The 18,059-nt window shown below is 49.4% G+C and overlaps 1 protein-coding gene across 7 annotated transcripts in view; it reads right to left on the minus strand.

The window, feature by feature from the left end:
• Window positions 1-18,059, minus strand: part of AIFM3 (AIF family member 3) — a 66,940-nt gene that overhangs the window by 10,764 nt on the left and 38,117 nt on the right. For all 7 annotated transcript variants that reach the window (XM_084819722.1, XM_084819723.1, XM_084819718.1 and 4 more), the window contains 12 exons: window positions 16,573-16,669; window positions 14,979-15,091; window positions 14,308-14,394; window positions 12,629-12,720; window positions 11,448-11,578; window positions 10,308-10,423; window positions 10,070-10,141; window positions 9,028-9,091; window positions 8,145-8,221; window positions 7,116-7,233; window positions 4,043-4,141; window positions 2,990-3,065 (listed from right to left, as the gene is read on the minus strand). In XM_084819722.1, coding sequence (XP_084675848.1) covers window positions 2,990-3,065; window positions 4,043-4,141; window positions 7,116-7,233; window positions 8,145-8,221; window positions 9,028-9,091; window positions 10,070-10,141; window positions 10,308-10,423; window positions 11,448-11,578; window positions 12,629-12,720; window positions 14,308-14,394; window positions 14,979-15,091; window positions 16,573-16,669 — 1,142 coding nt within the window. The remainder of the gene's footprint in view (window positions 1-2,989; window positions 3,066-4,042; window positions 4,142-7,115; window positions 7,234-8,144; window positions 8,222-9,027; window positions 9,092-10,069; window positions 10,142-10,307; window positions 10,424-11,447; window positions 11,579-12,628; window positions 12,721-14,307; window positions 14,395-14,978; window positions 15,092-16,572; window positions 16,670-18,059) is intronic.

Consider the following 18,059-nt stretch of genomic DNA (forward strand, 5'->3'; position numbering starts at 1 on the left):
CATGTCACATCAGTTCATCTGCCGAAGTACCCCAGAACATCTGCCATGGAAGCCTATGTCACGGCAGAGGCTGCTGGAACATGCTCTAGGCCAGACTTCCACCTCCTGGTGCCCACCAGATGTGTTGGATTGCAACTCCCATCATTCTCACCCAGCATGGCCATGCTGGCTGGGAATGATGGAAGTTGCAGTCCAACACATCTGGGACGCACCAGGTTGGGGAAGGTGGCTCTAGGTGAATGCCACCATTCCCTGTTGCACCTTCCCTTTTATTTTTATTCAGTTAATAAAGAATTACTATTATCCTGCCCTTCAAATAAAAATTCCCCAGGGCAGCTTTACAAACACATTTTTAAAAAATACACTCAATTAAACAGAGTGTAATATCGAACACTAAATTAGTAAAAGCAGCAGATAAATGCCAGCATAAAATTAATTCCACTAAGAATGAATTAATAAAATGGCTCAGAGAAGAAAAGAAGGCACCTGGTGCCAGGTGAACCTCCCTGGGGAGAACAATTAGGGTGCCACCACAAAGAAGGCCCTCTCTCTTGTTGCCACCTGCCTTTCCTTAGAAGGTGGGGACATCAGGAGGAAGGTTTCTGAAGAAGATCAGTATGTGGAGGGAGGTGACACCCCAGGCGCCAATCCATACAGGGCTTTAAAGGTAAGCACCAGCATTGTGAATTTGTCCTGGAAATGGACCAGGTGCCAGTGGAGCTCTCTAAGCACTGGCATGATCTGGTCCCAGTGACTGGTCCCACTTAGCAGCTGCCTGGCAGTATTCCGGACCACACAGTCTACAGAGGCAGCCCCACATACAACGCATTATGGTAATCTAATCTGCTGGTTACATGACCATGGACTCAATGGCTACCTTCCAACCCTACTATTCTATGTTGTCTTTGAGCTTTTCTACATGAGGCTGTATTCACTTTCAGTTTCATTGCAGAATTGAGATCTGAGCACTACACCAGGAGTGTTTCCTTTCCTGCTTTTCCACCACACAACCTCTAGGTGGCACTGTGGTATAGCGGAATAGTGCAAATAAGTGCTGTGCTGAAACCCTGCCTGCCCTTTCACAACCTCTCCGTTTCCCTGAGAAAGAGGCAGCTGTTTTTCTGCCACTTCCGCTGGGATTTTGAGAATTTTGGAGAAATTTCTCAAGGTGCAGGGCTTGAGTGCTTCCCTTACTGGAAGGAGGTGGCAGAGGGCCTCCTGTGTGCTCTTTCTTTTACCATTCTCCCACACACACACACACACCCTGTTCTGTCCTTGCAGCCTCTCCGGCTGCTTGAGCTTCTCAGAAAGCTCCTGGAGGACTTAGCCAGGACTCCCTCCCTTGGGGCTTTCCAATGCTGCTGTCTGCTGAGTGCCTGAAAGCCAAGAGGGGCATTTTTAAAATGTTGCTTTATTGTTATTAGAAGTCCTTTCAGGAGGAGGAGGAGGAGGAGGAAGAAATCCTCTCTCAGCTTTCAGGCACTCAGCAGGCAGGCCACATTAGAAAGCCTGACAGGAGGGAATCCTGGCTAAGTCCGAGAAACTCAAACAGCCAGAGGGGCTGTGAGGATGGAAAGGGGAGGATGGTAAAAGAAAGAGCACCCCCACCTCTGCCACCTCCTTGCAGTAAGGTAAGCACAGAAGCCCTGCACCCAGAGAAATTTCTCTGAAATTCTCACCCCATCCCACAATTTTAGGGTGCAGTTTCTTTTTGCCCCTCCCCTCCAATGAATGGTTGAAAATAAATAGATCAAAAAATTCAGCACAGTGCTAGTGCAAATACACAAGTGAAAACCACAGTTTCTTTCGCTTTCACAATTAAATGCCACGTTTTCCCTGCTCTAAAAAGAAGTCACTGAAAGTGCTGGATAGGCACAGAAGTGAAGCTGCAGGGTCACAACATTGTCTAAAGAACCCGTAAACGATCATGAGTGGGGAATGAAGCACATGATAAATGCCTCGTGCAGGAAAGCCTTTCCTTGACTTGTGTGAACTGAGAGTGCAACCTAAAGATACATCCACGACTTGTCCACCCATCTGCATTGCCAGGGGAAATAGCCTGCCTTTCAGGGAGGTCTGTCCACCGCAACAGATCTTGCGAATGAAAAACACGAGAGATGCCTGCTCAGCACCCAGGGTTGTTCACAACACAGGGTGAAATCCACTGAATACCAGTGTGAGACCAGTGTTTGTAACAGTGTGAGACAAGTGTCCAACATCCCTTTCCACACAACCCCCCAGATATTTCTGCCTCAAATATCCACATAGTAGCTTGAATCTCCATGTCGATCCAAGCAATTATACATGTTTTGAAAGAAATTTGTTTTTGTTGAAATGCAGCAACTGGATGCTTAAGCAGATGGCGTACTTGCATACACTCCCCCACCCCCCGCTGAAAGCCACGTTAAAGCTGCAGTCCTAAACCCACTAAGTAAACCCACTTACTTAGGGAAGTAAGCTTCACTAAACTCTATGGTACTTACATCTGAGTAGACATGTGTAGTGGCAAGCTCTACTGATATTCTAATTCCAGTTCAATGGACATCGCTAACTGACTGGAACAATAAACTGGAGCACTTGTATCTTTTACTATCTACACACACTTTACAACCATTGTCCAAAGGGCTAGAAACTTGCTTTCTGGTTTTTTCAAGCTGTATTTCTTGGAATCAATTTCTGCTCCCAAAGCCCATTTCTGCTCCATTTTTGTGTGACGCAGCCACAGCAGACCCATGGAATGCCGCGCTCCTCTACCTAGAGATCGAGGAGTGCAGTGCATATATAGCATCCTTTGTAATGGCCTGTTTATACCAGTTGCTGGGGAACATGGGCCGGAGGGTGCTGTTGTACTCATGTCCTGCTTGTGGGCTTACCGTGGGCAGCTGGTTGGCCACGGTGTGAACATAATGCTGGACTAGATGGACCCTTGGTCTGATCCAGCAGGGCTCTTCTTATGTTCTAGCAAATGTGGACACTGCAGGGTACTTACTTGGTGTAAAAAGCCACAAACTTCAGTTCATCTAAGTCCCCCCGAATGATCACATCATCAAATCCTTCACCATGGCCTATAACCGGAAAGATAAACACACGTATCGGAAGTGATAACCATGTTCTCTGTGTACTCCATGCTAAAAAAAAATAAAAAAGGAAGGTACTCTATCTCCCACAGCTAATATAAATCATGAAAGTTAGGTGAATTATGCATGTTTCCTTCCTTATTTTGCCATGTTCTGCATGTTCTGGCTTGGCTAGTCATGGGGAGGAGCAAAGGCACACAATCCCCATCACTGCTGCCTGGAAATCTGGCTCAGCCATTCCTCTGCCATCACCCACATGCCATCAGGCAGATCTTGGCAACCACAAAGGCTAGAAACTTGCTCTTTAGTTCAGATTGAAAACAGAGATCCACAGGTAGCTACATTCTGTAGCGAATACCACACACTTGGGTTTTTTTAATTTCCTGTCCCTCCAGAATTGTAGCACACATGGGGATGGACGGATCGGTCCACTTCTGGTTTGTGTCAACTTTGCATGTGTTCATACATAAATCCATGAAAATGCAAAAAAAAATATTCTGCATGAAAATCCTTATTTAATTATGTACTTTGGAATGTATTTTCTCACAAAATACGCATTTATAAATGTGTTTTATCTCCACATAACTTTTCCAAATGTATTTTATCCTAAAGCACATGAATTTAAAAACGCATTTCAGGGGGGCTAAGAACCGCATTGCAAAATTCAGAGAACTGCAAAATCTGCATGTTAATCACATTCCGATCTGCAGATTAGTCCAGAAAGTGCAGATCCAGTCAGTTTGCATCAGGATTTGCAAAGATCCAATTCCTCAAGCAGACCTACGCAGACATGCAGCCGCTCTGCCCCCAACTCTTCACCTCTAGAATTACCCACACACACACATGCCTGTGAGTACAGCAGGCCCCTTGGCTTTGCATCTTCCTCCAAAGACCGTGCAGTCTTGCAGTGAAGGAGACGGGGCAGCCATGGTGACTGCCCTCAGACTGGGCGGTCCTTCTCTTACCTGCATAGCGGATGCTCTTGCCAAACATAGCTGTCCACAGGTAAGGGACTGTGCTGATTTCGGTCCCGTGGGCCAACATGTTCAGTGCTGCTATGCGCCCTGGAGAGTGCGGGAAGGGAGAGAGAAGCAATAGTGTTAGCAAAGAGCATCCATAGAGCCTTTTGAGAGCAGAGCAAAAGTCCCTCATCCAGTCCAGCTTTCTTTTTGCAGTTAGCAGCCAGCCAGTTTATTGTTTTATTATTTCAATTTTAACATTTTAATATAATTTTAATTATATTGTTGTTTAATTTATATTTTAACTTTTGTATATTTTCATATGTTTTAATTGTATACAGTATGTTTTAATTTTTGTACGCCGCCTTGTGTCCCAGTATTGGGGAAAAGGCGGGGTATAAATAAATAAATTAATATAATATAATTTACAGTCTGCCTTTCTGCATTTTCACCCACCCAAAGAGGTTGACAGTATGCAATCAAAAAATATCAAGATCCAGAATTCATCAACTAAAAAAAAACAGTTGCAGCAGACGCACATGGGCACAGGTTGTTTCCTCAGCACACCCTCCACACAGCCAGCCTCCACAGAGCGCCCACCTACATACCCCTTCATGGTTTCTCAGACGAGCTGTGAGAGGCCCCCGGGCTTTAAATAGCATCTGATGCCGGTAATGGACTGAATGAGGATGAACAAATTGAAGCTTGATCCGGACAAAGCAGAGGTGCTCCTGGCTAGTCGAAAGGCAGGTCAGGGAATAAGGACTCAGCTTGTGCTGGAAGACTCCGGCGCACCATCTGGACGCACTCCTGGACTCGGCCCTGAACCTGGACGCCCAGGTCTCGGCGGCAGCCAGGCGTGCGCTCGCACAGCTGAGGCTTGTGCCCCAACTGCGCCCGTTCCTGGAGACGTCTGATCCGGCCACGGTCCTGTGTGCCTCCGGTACATCCCGCTTGGGCTACCGTAACACGCACTAGGTGGGGCTGCTTTTGAAAAGTGTTGGGAACCTTTGGCTGCTCTCGAATGCTGCAGCCAGACCCCTGACCGGGGCTGGTTACAGGGCACATGCGACTCCCGTGTTGCAACAGCCTCACTGGCCACCAGTCTGTTCCCGAGCACAATTCACAGTGCCGGTTGTGACCATGAAAGCCTTCCGTGGCTTGGGAGCGGGCTACCTGAAAGGCCGCCTTCTCCCACACGAGCCTGCCTGCGTTTCAGGGCCTTCGGGGGAGGCCCTGCCTTTGGTCCCATCACCGCCAGAGGCACGTTCGGTGGTGCGGAAGGGAGGGCCTCTCGGTGCCACTCCCAGGCCCTGGAGCTCCCTGCCGAGAGCGGCGAGGCGAGGCGAGGCGAGGCGAGGCGGGCTCCCTCTCTGTGGTTCTTCTGCTGGCAGGCAAAGATGTCGTTACTCTGGCAGGCCTTCGGCATATAAGCTGGCCCACTGCTGAAGGGGGGTTCAGCTGGTCAGGTGCTGTTTATTTCTTTCATGGTTGTGCTTTTTATTGTGTTTTTAATTGATTTTTTAAATTCTATGTCCTGATTAAGATTCTGTTTTTACTCTTTAATTGTATTATCATAGAATCATAGAATAGTAGGGTTGGAAGGGGCCTACAAGGCCATCGAGTCCAACCCCCTGCTCAGTGCTTATCATTAGCCATATAAAGTAATCTCTCTCTCTCTCTCTACATACATACATATATATGGAAGTGTTTGCATGTCCTCAATGGACTCGAAAACTGTACATCCGATTGTGCTTTCAGGATTTGTTCTACCTCTGTCTGGGATGGTTTTAGGCATAGTGAAAATGTTGACTGCCATTTTGAAACAAAATGGTGGCAAATCGAAACTTTTGGATGCTAACTGCCTGTATGACATTTGATTGATTGTTATGAAACTTTTAAGATTTGTTGTACCTCAGTCTGGGATGGCTTTAGGCGTATTGAAAATGTTGCCCCCCATCTTGAAACAAAATGGCGGCCAATCAAAATTTTTAATTTTGTACTGCTTCAGTGTAACTGTTTGTTTGTATGTCCTCCAAGACCATGAAACTTAAATACCTGAAACTTGCCACGCAGACTAACAGGACCTTACGGGTGTACACCTCAGCATTTTCTTCTTTCTTAAAATGAATTACTTACAATTAATTTAAATGTGTCTGTGAGGTTGAAGCCTGCAGTGCAACATTCGGGCAGCACAAGGCCAACTTTCTTAACCAGGACATAGTTCTGCAGTTCAGATAGTTTGAAGCCAGGAGGAAGTAGTCTGAGGGAAAGAGCTAAACAGCTGGGCAGCCCCCCTCAGGGGAATGAAGTGGACAGACCCCTCCCTCAAGGGGCTGCGGGGGTCACCATGGCAGGGGCTGTGCCGAGGGGCCAGGGCAGGCATAAGGTGTCCAACTCTGGCAGCTGTGTATCTTTGCTTGAAGGCTTCACTGGACCAAACTACATCCAGCGCAAGTAGTCATAGAATCATAGAATAGTGGGGCTGGAAGGGGCCTACAAGGCCATCGAGTCCAACCCCCTGCTCAGTGCAGGAATCCAAGTCAGGATTCCTGTCATCTGATAAAGAATAAAATTAGTCATCTGATAAAGAACAAAAACTAATGGTCCCAGTAGCCTCACCTAACTTTTGTGATCTCACTAACTGCCATCCCTGTCAGCTCCCACCTCTCACCCCACTAATTCTCTCTCTCCCCCATCCAAGCAACTGCCTCAGCTCCTGCGCCCCGACTGGCTTTCCCATCTGACGCTGACTTCACCCGTTATTCCATTCTGACCCCTGCCACTGGCACGTTCCGCCCTCTCCCCTCTGTCTCGTCCTTGATCGATTCGCTCCATTCAGAGCTTTCTACACAACTTCTCTGTTCCTCTCCCGCGAATGCTGTAACCAAATGGCATCGGGGTGCAGCATGGCACCGGCCATGCCTACGGGTGCCAGCGGGCGTGGCGTCTCTCCGACGGGCAGGCACAGTGTCTCCAGCTCTCAAGCGTGAGAGGCTGATCTGTATCAGACGAAGGGCTGTTCCCAACCCGTGTGAAGCCGGGTCCTTTTGCTAGTAAGTAAATAAACGGCACCAACCGTGCATTTGAGCCATCTGCCAGTGAGGGATGTTCACCTTCTTGTTGTTCCTCAGTGCCAGTGGAAAAGCAACGGCATCCCCAGCCGCAAAAATGCCTGTGACGCTCGTCTGCATCATCTGGAAGGGAGGGGAAAGATCCCATTAATGGAGAACACACCTGATATTTGTACCACATGATTCAGGCCTCCCAAAAAACCACTGGGAAGAGATTATGAGAGTCAGGGTGGCGTAGCGGCTAGAGTGTTGGGCTGAGGCTCGGGAGATCCGAGTTCTAGTCCCCACTCGGCCATGGAAGCTCACTGGGTGACTTTGGGCCAGTCTCAGAATCTCAGCCCAGCCTACCGCACAGGGTTGTTGTGAGGATAAAATGGAGAAGAGGGGGACCATGTGAGGTGCCTTGGGTTCCTGAGAGAGAGGGAGGTGACTGAGAGAGAGAGAGAGAGGTGAGGTGACTGATCAGCTCCAAGCAAGGACCATGTTTCCTCAAGAGTCTGTGCTGAGAGGAGGGGTTGAGCATTTCCTCTCCCAGCTGATTTGAGGCGGGAGAGGAACTCCATTGTGTAAGGGTAAAAACTGGCTGGAGACCTGAAATCATCTGGGTGGGGCAGGAAATGCCCACCCCCATCAAGGACCCCTGGGGCAACAGGGTCTTTGCTGGGGCATGGACACTTTCCCCCACCCAGACTGTTTTGGGGCCACAGCCCCTCTTTCCCCCCCATTTCAGGCAAAATAAATCCAAGTGGAAAAAAATATACGAGAGAGATCCAAATGGGAAAAAATGACTTTGGAATTAGTCCATTCAGGCTAATTTTAATTCGTATTCATTAAGTCTGAATTAATACAAGTGGGGCTCTTCCGTATTTAATTTTTCTTTCGGATAAAATGAATGCACACCCCTAGAATATGCCCCTCTTGCCTCATCACCTCCACGTTTGCTCCTGCTCCTTCATCTGCCCCTATGCCTCCGCCACCCTTGCATCAGGCTCCAGCCTTCCTCCTATACTCAGTCAAGAGTTGGGCTGTTTTACCTTGTTCACTACAATGAAACCTTTTGAGTCCACATGAATGCCACTCTGCTTCAAGAAGCCCGTCGCTGGCTTCGCGCCTGCCGGAAAAGTATAAGGAAATACTGTCGGCGGGAGGTGCTGTGCAGAAGCCCCGCCCACTGGTCAACCTGGCCCCAAATCCACCCCCCCACCCCGCATTTATGCGCAAATTGAAGGGTCGGTTCAAAATAATACTGGGCAGTTGGGTGGCAACATTTGGAAGTCACCCTGCAGCAACTGCATCCAGCTGGGAAACGGAACTGTTCTTTAAACAGCTACGTAAGGATCAAACCCTGGCCTCGGTGTCCCACCACGCGTTGAAGCATTTTGTTGCGTAAGACGCATGTTGCAACGGCTGGCTCACAGGCAGGACGCAGCACGGCTGCTTAAAGCACTTGTGCTGACATGTCTGTGAGAAGGATTTCATTTCATTTATTTCTATACCCCCCAATAGTCAAAGCTCTCTAGGTGGTTCACAAAATTAAAACCCTAACATACAACATGATAAAAGAGAATCATCATCATCTGTTAACATACAAACATTTTAAACGGGTTGAAACGGCTAAAAACAATTGGTAAACAATAGTTAACAATAAAATCCCAAGACCTGATAAAACAGCTAAGATTAAAAAACCCTATTGTGTGCTGTCGAATGCCTGGGAGTAGAGGAAAGTCTTATCGTGACCCTGAAAAGATGACAGTGTTGGTGCCTGGCGGACCTCACCAGGGAAAGCATTCCACAACCAGGAGGCCACCATGGACAAAGCCTTTCCCTTGTTGTCATCCTCCAAACCTCCCTCAGAGGAGGTCCTCGGAGGATGGCAACAGAGCAGCACACCTTCACAGTCAAGACATGACCATTTACCTATGCCTATGACACAGACATCGGCACGGAGGACTTTGCCACTCTTCAGCACAACCTCCTTTAGCTTTAAGGGAGAAAAAAGGAAAGGTGTGGTAAATGAAAGGACAAGCAACATCTAGTTATGTCCAGAGCTTATACCTTTTGTTTCACTCAGCTGATGATGATGCTTACTGTGAATACAGGAAATAAAGAGGGTGGCGTGGATGGAATCCTGCATTGGATTCCAAAAATGATCCTGCATTGAGCAGGGGGTTGGACTCGATGGCCTTGTAGGCCCCTTCCAACCCTACTATTCTATGATTCTATGATCCCACACCGGTATTCCCCAACCCGGTGCCCTCCAGATGTGTTGAACTACAAACCCCATCATCCCCAGTTGGACTACAAACCCCCATCATCCTCGGTCAGATTCTCAGGTCCACTCATCAGAATGTCTACAGAAGCAACATCAGACCCACTGGGCCTCCCCACGCCCACCCCTCTCCTCCCCATTGCTCCTGCACATTTTCTCTGCAGCTTCCAGTATCCACTACGCCCCCCCCCCGGCAATACCTTATGGAATGCCCTGCTCGTGCACAAATGCATTGCATGTAAAAAAAAATTGGCTTCCACAAGGAAATGAAGACGGCTGCCGTTTTCTCACTCTGTGCCTGCACTGAGTGATAAGGAACATCTCTCAGTATCACTGCCAAGCAGAATTAGACTCTTCCTAGATCTATGCAAGCTATAGAACAGCCATCCTCAATCTGGTGCCCTCCAGAGGTGTTGGGACTATAACTCCCACTATCCCCACGCAGCTTGGACATGCTGGCAGGTGGGGGATGTACTCCGGCATGTCTGGAGGGCACCAGGTTGGGAAAGGCTAGTACAGAACCATATTTTTTCTCAGCAAACCTCACAGTACAGGGCTAGAAGCACAGCAGCGACACCTTCTCTAGGGGCCCTGGAGCCTTGAAAAGGACCAGGGACCATCTTTAGGCAAAGGCCGCACAAGCCCCATGGACAGTGCTTCTGTGACCCCAACTCTCTGCTCATGCTCTACCTTGCCCTCCTGTTCCCGCAGCTCTGAGACTTCAGTCTGCATGTAGAATTTCACACGGTTGTTTTCAAACATCTGTCCAAGAGTGGGGGCAGGGGGGGAGAGAGGGAGGGAGAGAGGGAGAGAGAGAGAGAGAGAGAGAAAGGGAACTCTGAACATTCACGAAGGGTCAGTCAATTCAAAACTTAAGTCAGCCCTCCTTTTTAGCTCTGCTTCTAAGACAGAACACAGCTGCCATTACCTTCATGACGGCATGCCCAACTTTCTCCCCAAAGAACTTCTTGAAAGGCACTTCTTCCAGCTCTACCACTGAGACGGAATGGGCCTTCTCCGAAAGATAGGCCGCCACCTCCATCCCTGGAAAATGGAATGCAGAGCGATGCTTTTGCTGAAGAGCTCTGAGCCACGCTGAGAATGCGCCAAGGACACTGATGGCGCTGGTTCAAAAGTAGCAGGCAAGGTTTTAGCCCCCAGTAAGGACAGCAGAGGGACAAATCTGACTCCCAGGGCAAAGTCGATTTGGGACACCCACTTGTGCAAGCCCTACTGCACTCTGGCAGAGCCGTGGCAAACTTTTGTGAGAACATCCAGGCGGAGTGCTGCTCTGTAGACTGTCCGTTTGCCCCTCTGCGGCCATTAACAAGCACCAACTTATGGCTGTGAAAAGACAGCTGGGCAATCCTAGCTCTTGAGTGACATCTGATGGGACAAAGGGAACCAACTATGGGTGCTTCCAGACAAAGCTTTTACTGTGCAATCGCCCTGCTTCGAACACGGAAATTTAGGGGGGCGGGGGAGAGATGTCATCTTCCATTTGTGGCCCTCCTGTGTTGCCCCACGATTTCTTCCATTGTTTTTCTTACCAGAAAAAAATCCATTAAGGAGAGAAAGATGGAAGAACTGCACAAGACCTTTAGACTGGAAGCGCTGGGAGCCTCCGCCTAGAAGCATCCCGTAACTGAAAATAAGGGAGGAGACAGGCCAACTCTGCCCTGCATCCCAGACACAGAGGGGAGCACCTCTTGTGCCACATTTACTTCTGCAGGGACACGGAATATGTTTTTAAAAAGAAGAAATACTAAAGGCCATAGTGAGAAAGGTGGGAGGGCAAAACCTATCCCAAGTCCATAGCAAAGGGGCGTTGAAGCTCAAAGGGGGTCCCAATCTGGCCATGTCTGCTTGCCATTCCCCCAGCCCCACTCCCTTTCCCCCAAATGCCACTTGTGTCGTGGTTTCCCAGCTTTTGTGCCTTTTCCCCCCATTCTAAAAGGATGAAATGCCTCTCCCAAGCCTTTGTTGCTGGCAGGAAGAGCTTGAAGCTTTGGGGGATTTGGGGGATCTGGTCCTTCCCACCACTGGAAACTGGCCCAGAAATGCTCACCGAGAAAGGAGGCACCTACAACGACCGCATTTTTGCTGGTGGCCAACCTTACCACCCGGTTGGCGTCTTCCAGCGTCCGGATGGTAAAAACGTTCTCCACCTCTTTGCCTTTACAGCTAAGGGTTTTGGGTCTGAAAATACATGAATTCAGGGGGAGACCAGAGTTGAAAAATAATTCTACAAAATTGTGAAGTTGGGCAAAGGTTAACAATTTGCAATTTGGAGACTGATGTCAAAAATTTACATTCAATGTGACATAAATATTTGTCTGTTTCAACTGGTTACAGCTGTAGTCCTATACACACTTCCTTGGGAGGAAGCCCTATTGAACACAGTGTGGCTTACTTCTGAGTAAACATCTGCACTGGTAACAACTGAACGAAGTCAGCTTAAGATGTAATACATTCTGTTGCATGTCCGCCTTCAGATACTATCAAATACTGACTGCTACTGCATGCCAGATGCCAAATACTAACTGCTACCTGTCAGATACTGTTCAGTACTGTCTGCCTCTTCAGGCCAGTTGTCAGATACTGTCAAAAATTGACTGCAAATGCAAAATTGCTAAATGTCCAAGGCTGATCCCAAGTATTCAATACTGGAGAATATTTACCACTAGAATTTGCAGAGGAGAAGTGTGGGGAGGTTGTTTCCGCTCTAAGTAAGGCCCTTTTGCATCCAACAAGGAAATCTGCATCCAATACCTAAAGTTTGCACTCAGGGGAAATTGCAGATTCATACAGCCCTGTTCCCTATTCAGCCTGTTTTACAGATGGAGAGCCTGACACCCGAAGCCAGTTACTATGCCCCGCTCAGAGTTTTTGATTTGAACCTGGTCCCTCACTGACCCTAGCCCAATAACTGAGACACAGGACTAGCCCTGCTGGCTGTCACTGCAGAAATGTGATCAAGTTACATCCATTTCTTCCAGTGTAAATGGCATCAGCTGAAATATATTAACCTGAAATGTGGGTTGTAGGAACATACATTGGTTTGGATGTGGGTAAAATAAATAGCCACTTCGCTACACCCCCGAATCGTAACTATTCAAAGCAGGCAGGCAGATGGTTTCCTGTGCATGGCCAAAGGGCAGCTCACAACCATCCACGCCCTACCTGTTCCATCACGTTCAAAATGACACATCGACTCTGGGTGCACAGAATGTTCTGCTTGTTGCTTACGTGTTTCCAGTTGCAAGGAGCAGTTTGTTATACTCCATCTTAAACCCGTCCTTGAATACGGCCGTCTTGTTCTTGACATCCACAGCGACAACCTGAAATGGTTCCTCCGGATCATTAAAGACAACACCCAAGGGAACATTTAAAAGGACCAAACTACGTCACCATGACTGTATCGGCCCTGCTGCCTTGTATCTCCTCCTTGCCGCTCCTCACGTACCATCATAAATGACTTCCAAGGGTAGCAGCTTCTTTCCTCTGCTACCCCTTCAAGAGGTAGCAGCCAAACCAGACATGAGTCACAGAGTTGGAAGGGACCTTAGAGATCATCTATGTCGGCCCCCTCCTCAGTGCAGGAGCTGCAGTGCATGGTGTAGCATCCCAGACAGACCGCCGCGCAGCCTCCGCGTAAATACCTCCAGCAAAACGGGCGTGTCTTCTGGGCCACCTCGCCCGCAATGCCTCGCTCTGAAGAATGGCCTCCTCAGCGTGAGACATGTAGGCCTGGTGGGCTCTCTTGCTTCCCCCCTCCTCCACTTTCTGAAGGCAAGGACAACATTTGCCCATATCTAGTCGTCCAACATCTCACCCGCTCTCCAGGAATTCTCAGAGACAACGGCTCTGAAATCATGTCTGCAAGCTCCTTCAGCATCTGGGGATACTGTTCATCTGGCCCTGGAGATGTACACTCATGTAAAGTGCTACGTGCTCTCTAACCATCTCCTTAGCTAAGCTGGGCTGCAAGCCCTTCCTTATATCATTTCTTCTACTTTTCCAAGGTGGAACACAGTTCCCTGTCTGGGAGAAGACTGAGGTAGTTCCTCAGTAGTTCCTGAGGAGTTCCGCCCCTACTCGGTCGCTTGTTAACACTTCACCATCTTCTGCAAGCAGCTTAAACGCACAGCTACAGCTGCCCCCCCTCAGACACACATCTCAGTAGGGAGGTACGCATGACCCCCTTGCTGAAAGAACCAGCAGCCATTCCAGCAGGCTGTACGGCGGGAGATGAGAGAGGGGAGCCAGGGCCGTTCCAGCACCCTCACTGAATGAGTTTTCTTCCTCTGCCCTCCCCCTTCCTTTTTCCCTGTGTGGCATATCTTTTAGATTGTCCGCCTGTGGGCAGGGACGGTCTTATTTTCCTGATTGTATGTAAGCTCCTCTGGGAGCCCTTCTGGCTGAGAAGCAGCATAAAAATACTTCAAACAAATAACAGAGAGAGAACGTCTCGGCACTCTCTGCACACACAGAGAACCCATTCTCATGAACATCCATCAGACCAGAAGTGTTGAACCTCTTTCAGTCTGAGGGCCAAATTCCATCATGGAGAAGCTCTTGGGGCCCACATTCCAGGGGTAGGTGGTACCAGAAGCAAAAGGGTTGGGGCAAAAGACCGAAAACAGCAGGTTATTTTAGCTGAAAGCTCTTACATGGAATAGCACTGGCAGGGCAGGGCCAGGACTCCCAAAGGTCCTCCTTCCTGTGGCTTTGGGCAGGCATTGAGGCAGTCTTCCCCAGCCTGACGCCCTCTGGATGTGTTAGGCTGCAACTCCCATCATTGGGGACAATGGGAGTTGTAGTCCAACCCATCTGGAGGGCACCAGTTTGGGGAAGGCTGTGTTAAACACACAGAAGTTCAAGATCCACCCCCTCCCACAAACACACAGACAGACAGACAAACATACCTGCATTTCTGTCAGGACCTCAATGTCATATGTACGAAAGAATTCTTTGGGGCGCAAAGCAATCTGATCAGCATGGGAATCCATCGACTGAAATAAGAAGCCGTTTTTGTCTTCAGCAGCTACGCAGTTTAAGACCACAAGAGTGATCTATACAGCCCCTCCCAGGGCTGGGCCAGCCATGCAGCACGGTGAGGCAACCTGCTTCAGGTGACACCGTGAAAGGGAGGGGGGGGGGTTCAGTGAAGGCAAGACTTGGCGTCTGAACAGCGCAGCGAGACCTTTTAACATGTTGGCCCTGGGATGGGGGGGAGGACACCATTTTGGCTCCACTTCGAGCAGCGAAATGTCTTTTGCTGCTTGATGGAACCCTCCCAGATGACCGGAAAAGCTGTAGCATCCTCCTTTGCATGCTAATCTGGGTCAGTCCTGGGGCTGTCAGCTGAGGTAGCAAGAGAAGCTTAACTACTTATCAAAGGACCCTGAGCCCAGCCCCGTATCCGTGGAAATCCATGAAGAAGAACACAAAAAATCACTCAGTTCCACTTAAACAGCAAGAAGGTTCAGGAGGGTTTCAAGCTGGCATTACAATGCAGCCGCCTCAGGGCACATGCTATGGCCCTTGCCCTCAGCAAAGGCTTGAGGAAACAGACGACACGCTGGACAATACAAACCTTACTGAGCTTAGGCCGGTCGTAGGGCAAGTGCCTGTCCATCGTGCACATCACGATCCGGTCCGAGAAGCCTTCTTGTCGCAATGTTTCTGCACACACCAGTCCAGCGGGACCTGCGCAAACAGTGGTAGATTTGGAAGTGGAGGCCAGGCACTCCTCTTGAGGGTCCCCATAGCCACGCCCCCAAGGAGAGTCCAAGAATAATGCTGGAAGCTGTGTTGATCCATATGTACGTGTGCGTGTATGTTATACATGTGTGCAAGGGGTAGCTTGCAAGCTAGTGTTGCTGGGAAAATCCATCCACACCCCAGCTACTGTGAGGGTTGCAGCGAAGCTCAGTGGGAACAAGGAAGTCTAAAGGGGTGGCAGATGACATCACTGTCCCTGCAAGGGACGTCCGTTGCCAGGAAATCCAGCCCTTTGGGGGGCTTGCTGGATTTCTGCAGTGCCCCCGACTTGGCTTGCATTTGAGCACGAGCTGTGGCTTTCTTCCCGAAATCCAGGAACTTTCTCAGGCTTTAAAAAAAAAAATCAGTAAATAGCCATTTGCGCAAATTGCAGCCACAATTTGCACAAATTATGCAAATTACGGCTGCCATTTGCACAAATCACGCAAATTATGGCTGAAATGTGCACAAATTGTGCACATTGCAGTTGCGATTTGTTCAGTTTGCTATTTATGCAGATGTTTTTTAAAAACTGAAAATCCGTGAACTGCCCTGAATGGAGTCAGGCCTGCTCAAGGGAAAGCGAGCCAAAGTCTGGGGGGCTGAACTGATGCAAGTTCAGTGAGTTCCCCCACAAAAGACGGATTCCTTCGGCATCCCTAGTCCCTGCTAATAAAAAGGTCCAGGTGCTTCAGCCCTGCGCATCTTGGCTCCACTACACCACTGCCTCCGAAAGAACTACATCAACGTTAACAATGTTTGTTGGTTTGTATGAGTTTAGTGGTTGTGGTTTCCAGCAAAGAATCCTGCATGTTGTTTTGTGGTGAAGATGCTGAGAATCCTCAGATCCCCAAATCCAGCCTTCCCCACCCTGTTGCCATTCCCATCATTCCCAGCCAACATGGCCAATGGCTTTCCCCAACCCGGTGCCCGTCAGATGTGTCCAACACATTTGAAAGGCGCCCGATTGGAGAGGGCCATTCTAAACAGTTGGGAGTGAGAACCCCATGCTGCAAAACACCCAGGATCTCCCAGTTGATCTCCCAGTGGCTCTCCAGGGTTTCCCAGCCCTGCCTGGTAGCACCGAGGACTGAACCTGGGACTGTCTGCATGTAAAGCAGGTGCTCTACCACTGAGCTACTATGGTCCTTCCCCAGTGACTTTGACTCTCTGGGAAATTTACTGGGAACATCAGAAGCTCCCTTACGTCCATGTAGCCCAGTACTGTTTCTTCTTAATGGGAGCAGCTCTCCACGTCCTCATGCAGAGAAGGGTCTCTTCCCCCACCGGCTACAACATCACACCCAGAAGGTCTGCTATCCCTTTAGTGAGGGCACACTCATGCACGCATGCACGCACGCACGCACTCACGCCCACGCCCTGGAGCTCCCGCTGCAGCCCTCTCAGCCCGCGCCAGCCCGCCATACCTGCCCCAATGATGAGGACGTTCGTGCTGCTGATGCTGTAGTGGCTCAGGGAGATGCACTTGGCCATCACCTTCGTCCGCCTTTGCGTCTGAAGAGCCTGGGGGCCGTTAAGGAGCCCGCGTCAGCCTTCAATCCATTTGGGTGCCTACAGTGGAAAACCCAAAGGACCCCTGCCCCCAACACCCACACACCCACGCCGGTTAACTCAGCCTTCCAAAGATGCCACCGACGGCAGCCGTGCCACTTTGCCTCCTGGGAGGAGCCCATCCTGCCACCTTCAGCCTTCTCGGTGAGTAGGCTGCCAAAGAGCTGAGGCGGCTCTCAGCTCATTTCGGTGGGTGGGTGACGTTTGTTTGTCTGTTATATCCCACCTTTCCTCTAAGAAGGAAGATCTTCCTCCTGCTCTCCATTTTATCCTCACAGCAGCCCTGTGAGGTAGGCTAGGCCGAGAATCAATGACTGGCCCAAAGTCACCCGGTGAGCTTCATGGCCAAGTGAGGACGTGAACCCAGGTCTTCCAAGTCCCAGTCCAACACTCTAACCACTACACCACCCTGACTCTCAACAACGTTGTAACACTCCCATGTTTTCCCACCGCTTCACCCGTCCGTGGAATCCACAGAAAATCTATTAAGGAGAAAAAGACAGCATTGGTGCGCAATGCCTTCTGACTAGAAGTGCTAGGGGCCCTCCGTCCAGATTCCAGAAGCACCCTCTATCGAAATGCCTACATACAAAAGTGGGAATCCAAAGAGCTCTGTGGGGCCACCCAAGGACTCCAGTTACCCTACCTGCACTGGGGAAGGCCTCAGGCCTCCTCTCCAAGATCGTGCTTTATGGTGAAGGCAAACATGACATTTGGAGGAAGGAATGAAAGCATCCCTGTTCACATGTATACAATATGTTTTTGTCTGGGAAACCTGGCTGCTGCAAATTTCTGGAGTCGCCACTATGAAGCAGGAAAAAGGTGACTGTTGGCCAGCACCAGTACCATCACCAACACACGTTCCTTCTCCCCCTTCTTAAATTCTTGAAGCTCTTCTGATTGTATGATTTTTGCCTGTTTGTTTGTTTTGAGTTTTGGTAAAGTGTAGGATGGCCACGTAAATGAAGAAACTTACACCTGCTAGTTTTTTTTAAATGTAAAAAGTGGGCATCATATCCGACGCAAGACTGCAAAGAGGCAAGACGGATGGCCAGTCCAGTGTTCAACCTCCTGGAACACACACCTGCCACGAGTGCACAGCGCAGCTGGAGAACCCATTGGGACAACCCCTAGAATAGTACATGGCTTTTCCCTGCAGCCTGTCCATACTCCCTGTCCCTAGGGTTGGGAGGGCAAGTCACCGCCACCTCCCACAGCTCAGGTCTGGCACATGAGCTGCGTTTCAGTTAATCTGGTTCGTGAAAATGCAGTGGGCAAAGCTCCACTGTACAAAGCGGTGTCTCTTGCCTACAATGAAATCCATGAGTTCCTGGAGCTCATA

Source organism: Heloderma suspectum, chromosome 13 (genome assembly GCF_057233095.1).
Source record: "Heloderma suspectum isolate Gila_16-S chromosome 13, 16-S_ref, whole genome shotgun sequence".
Lineage (NCBI taxonomy): Eukaryota > Metazoa > Chordata > Lepidosauria > Squamata > Helodermatidae > Heloderma > Heloderma suspectum.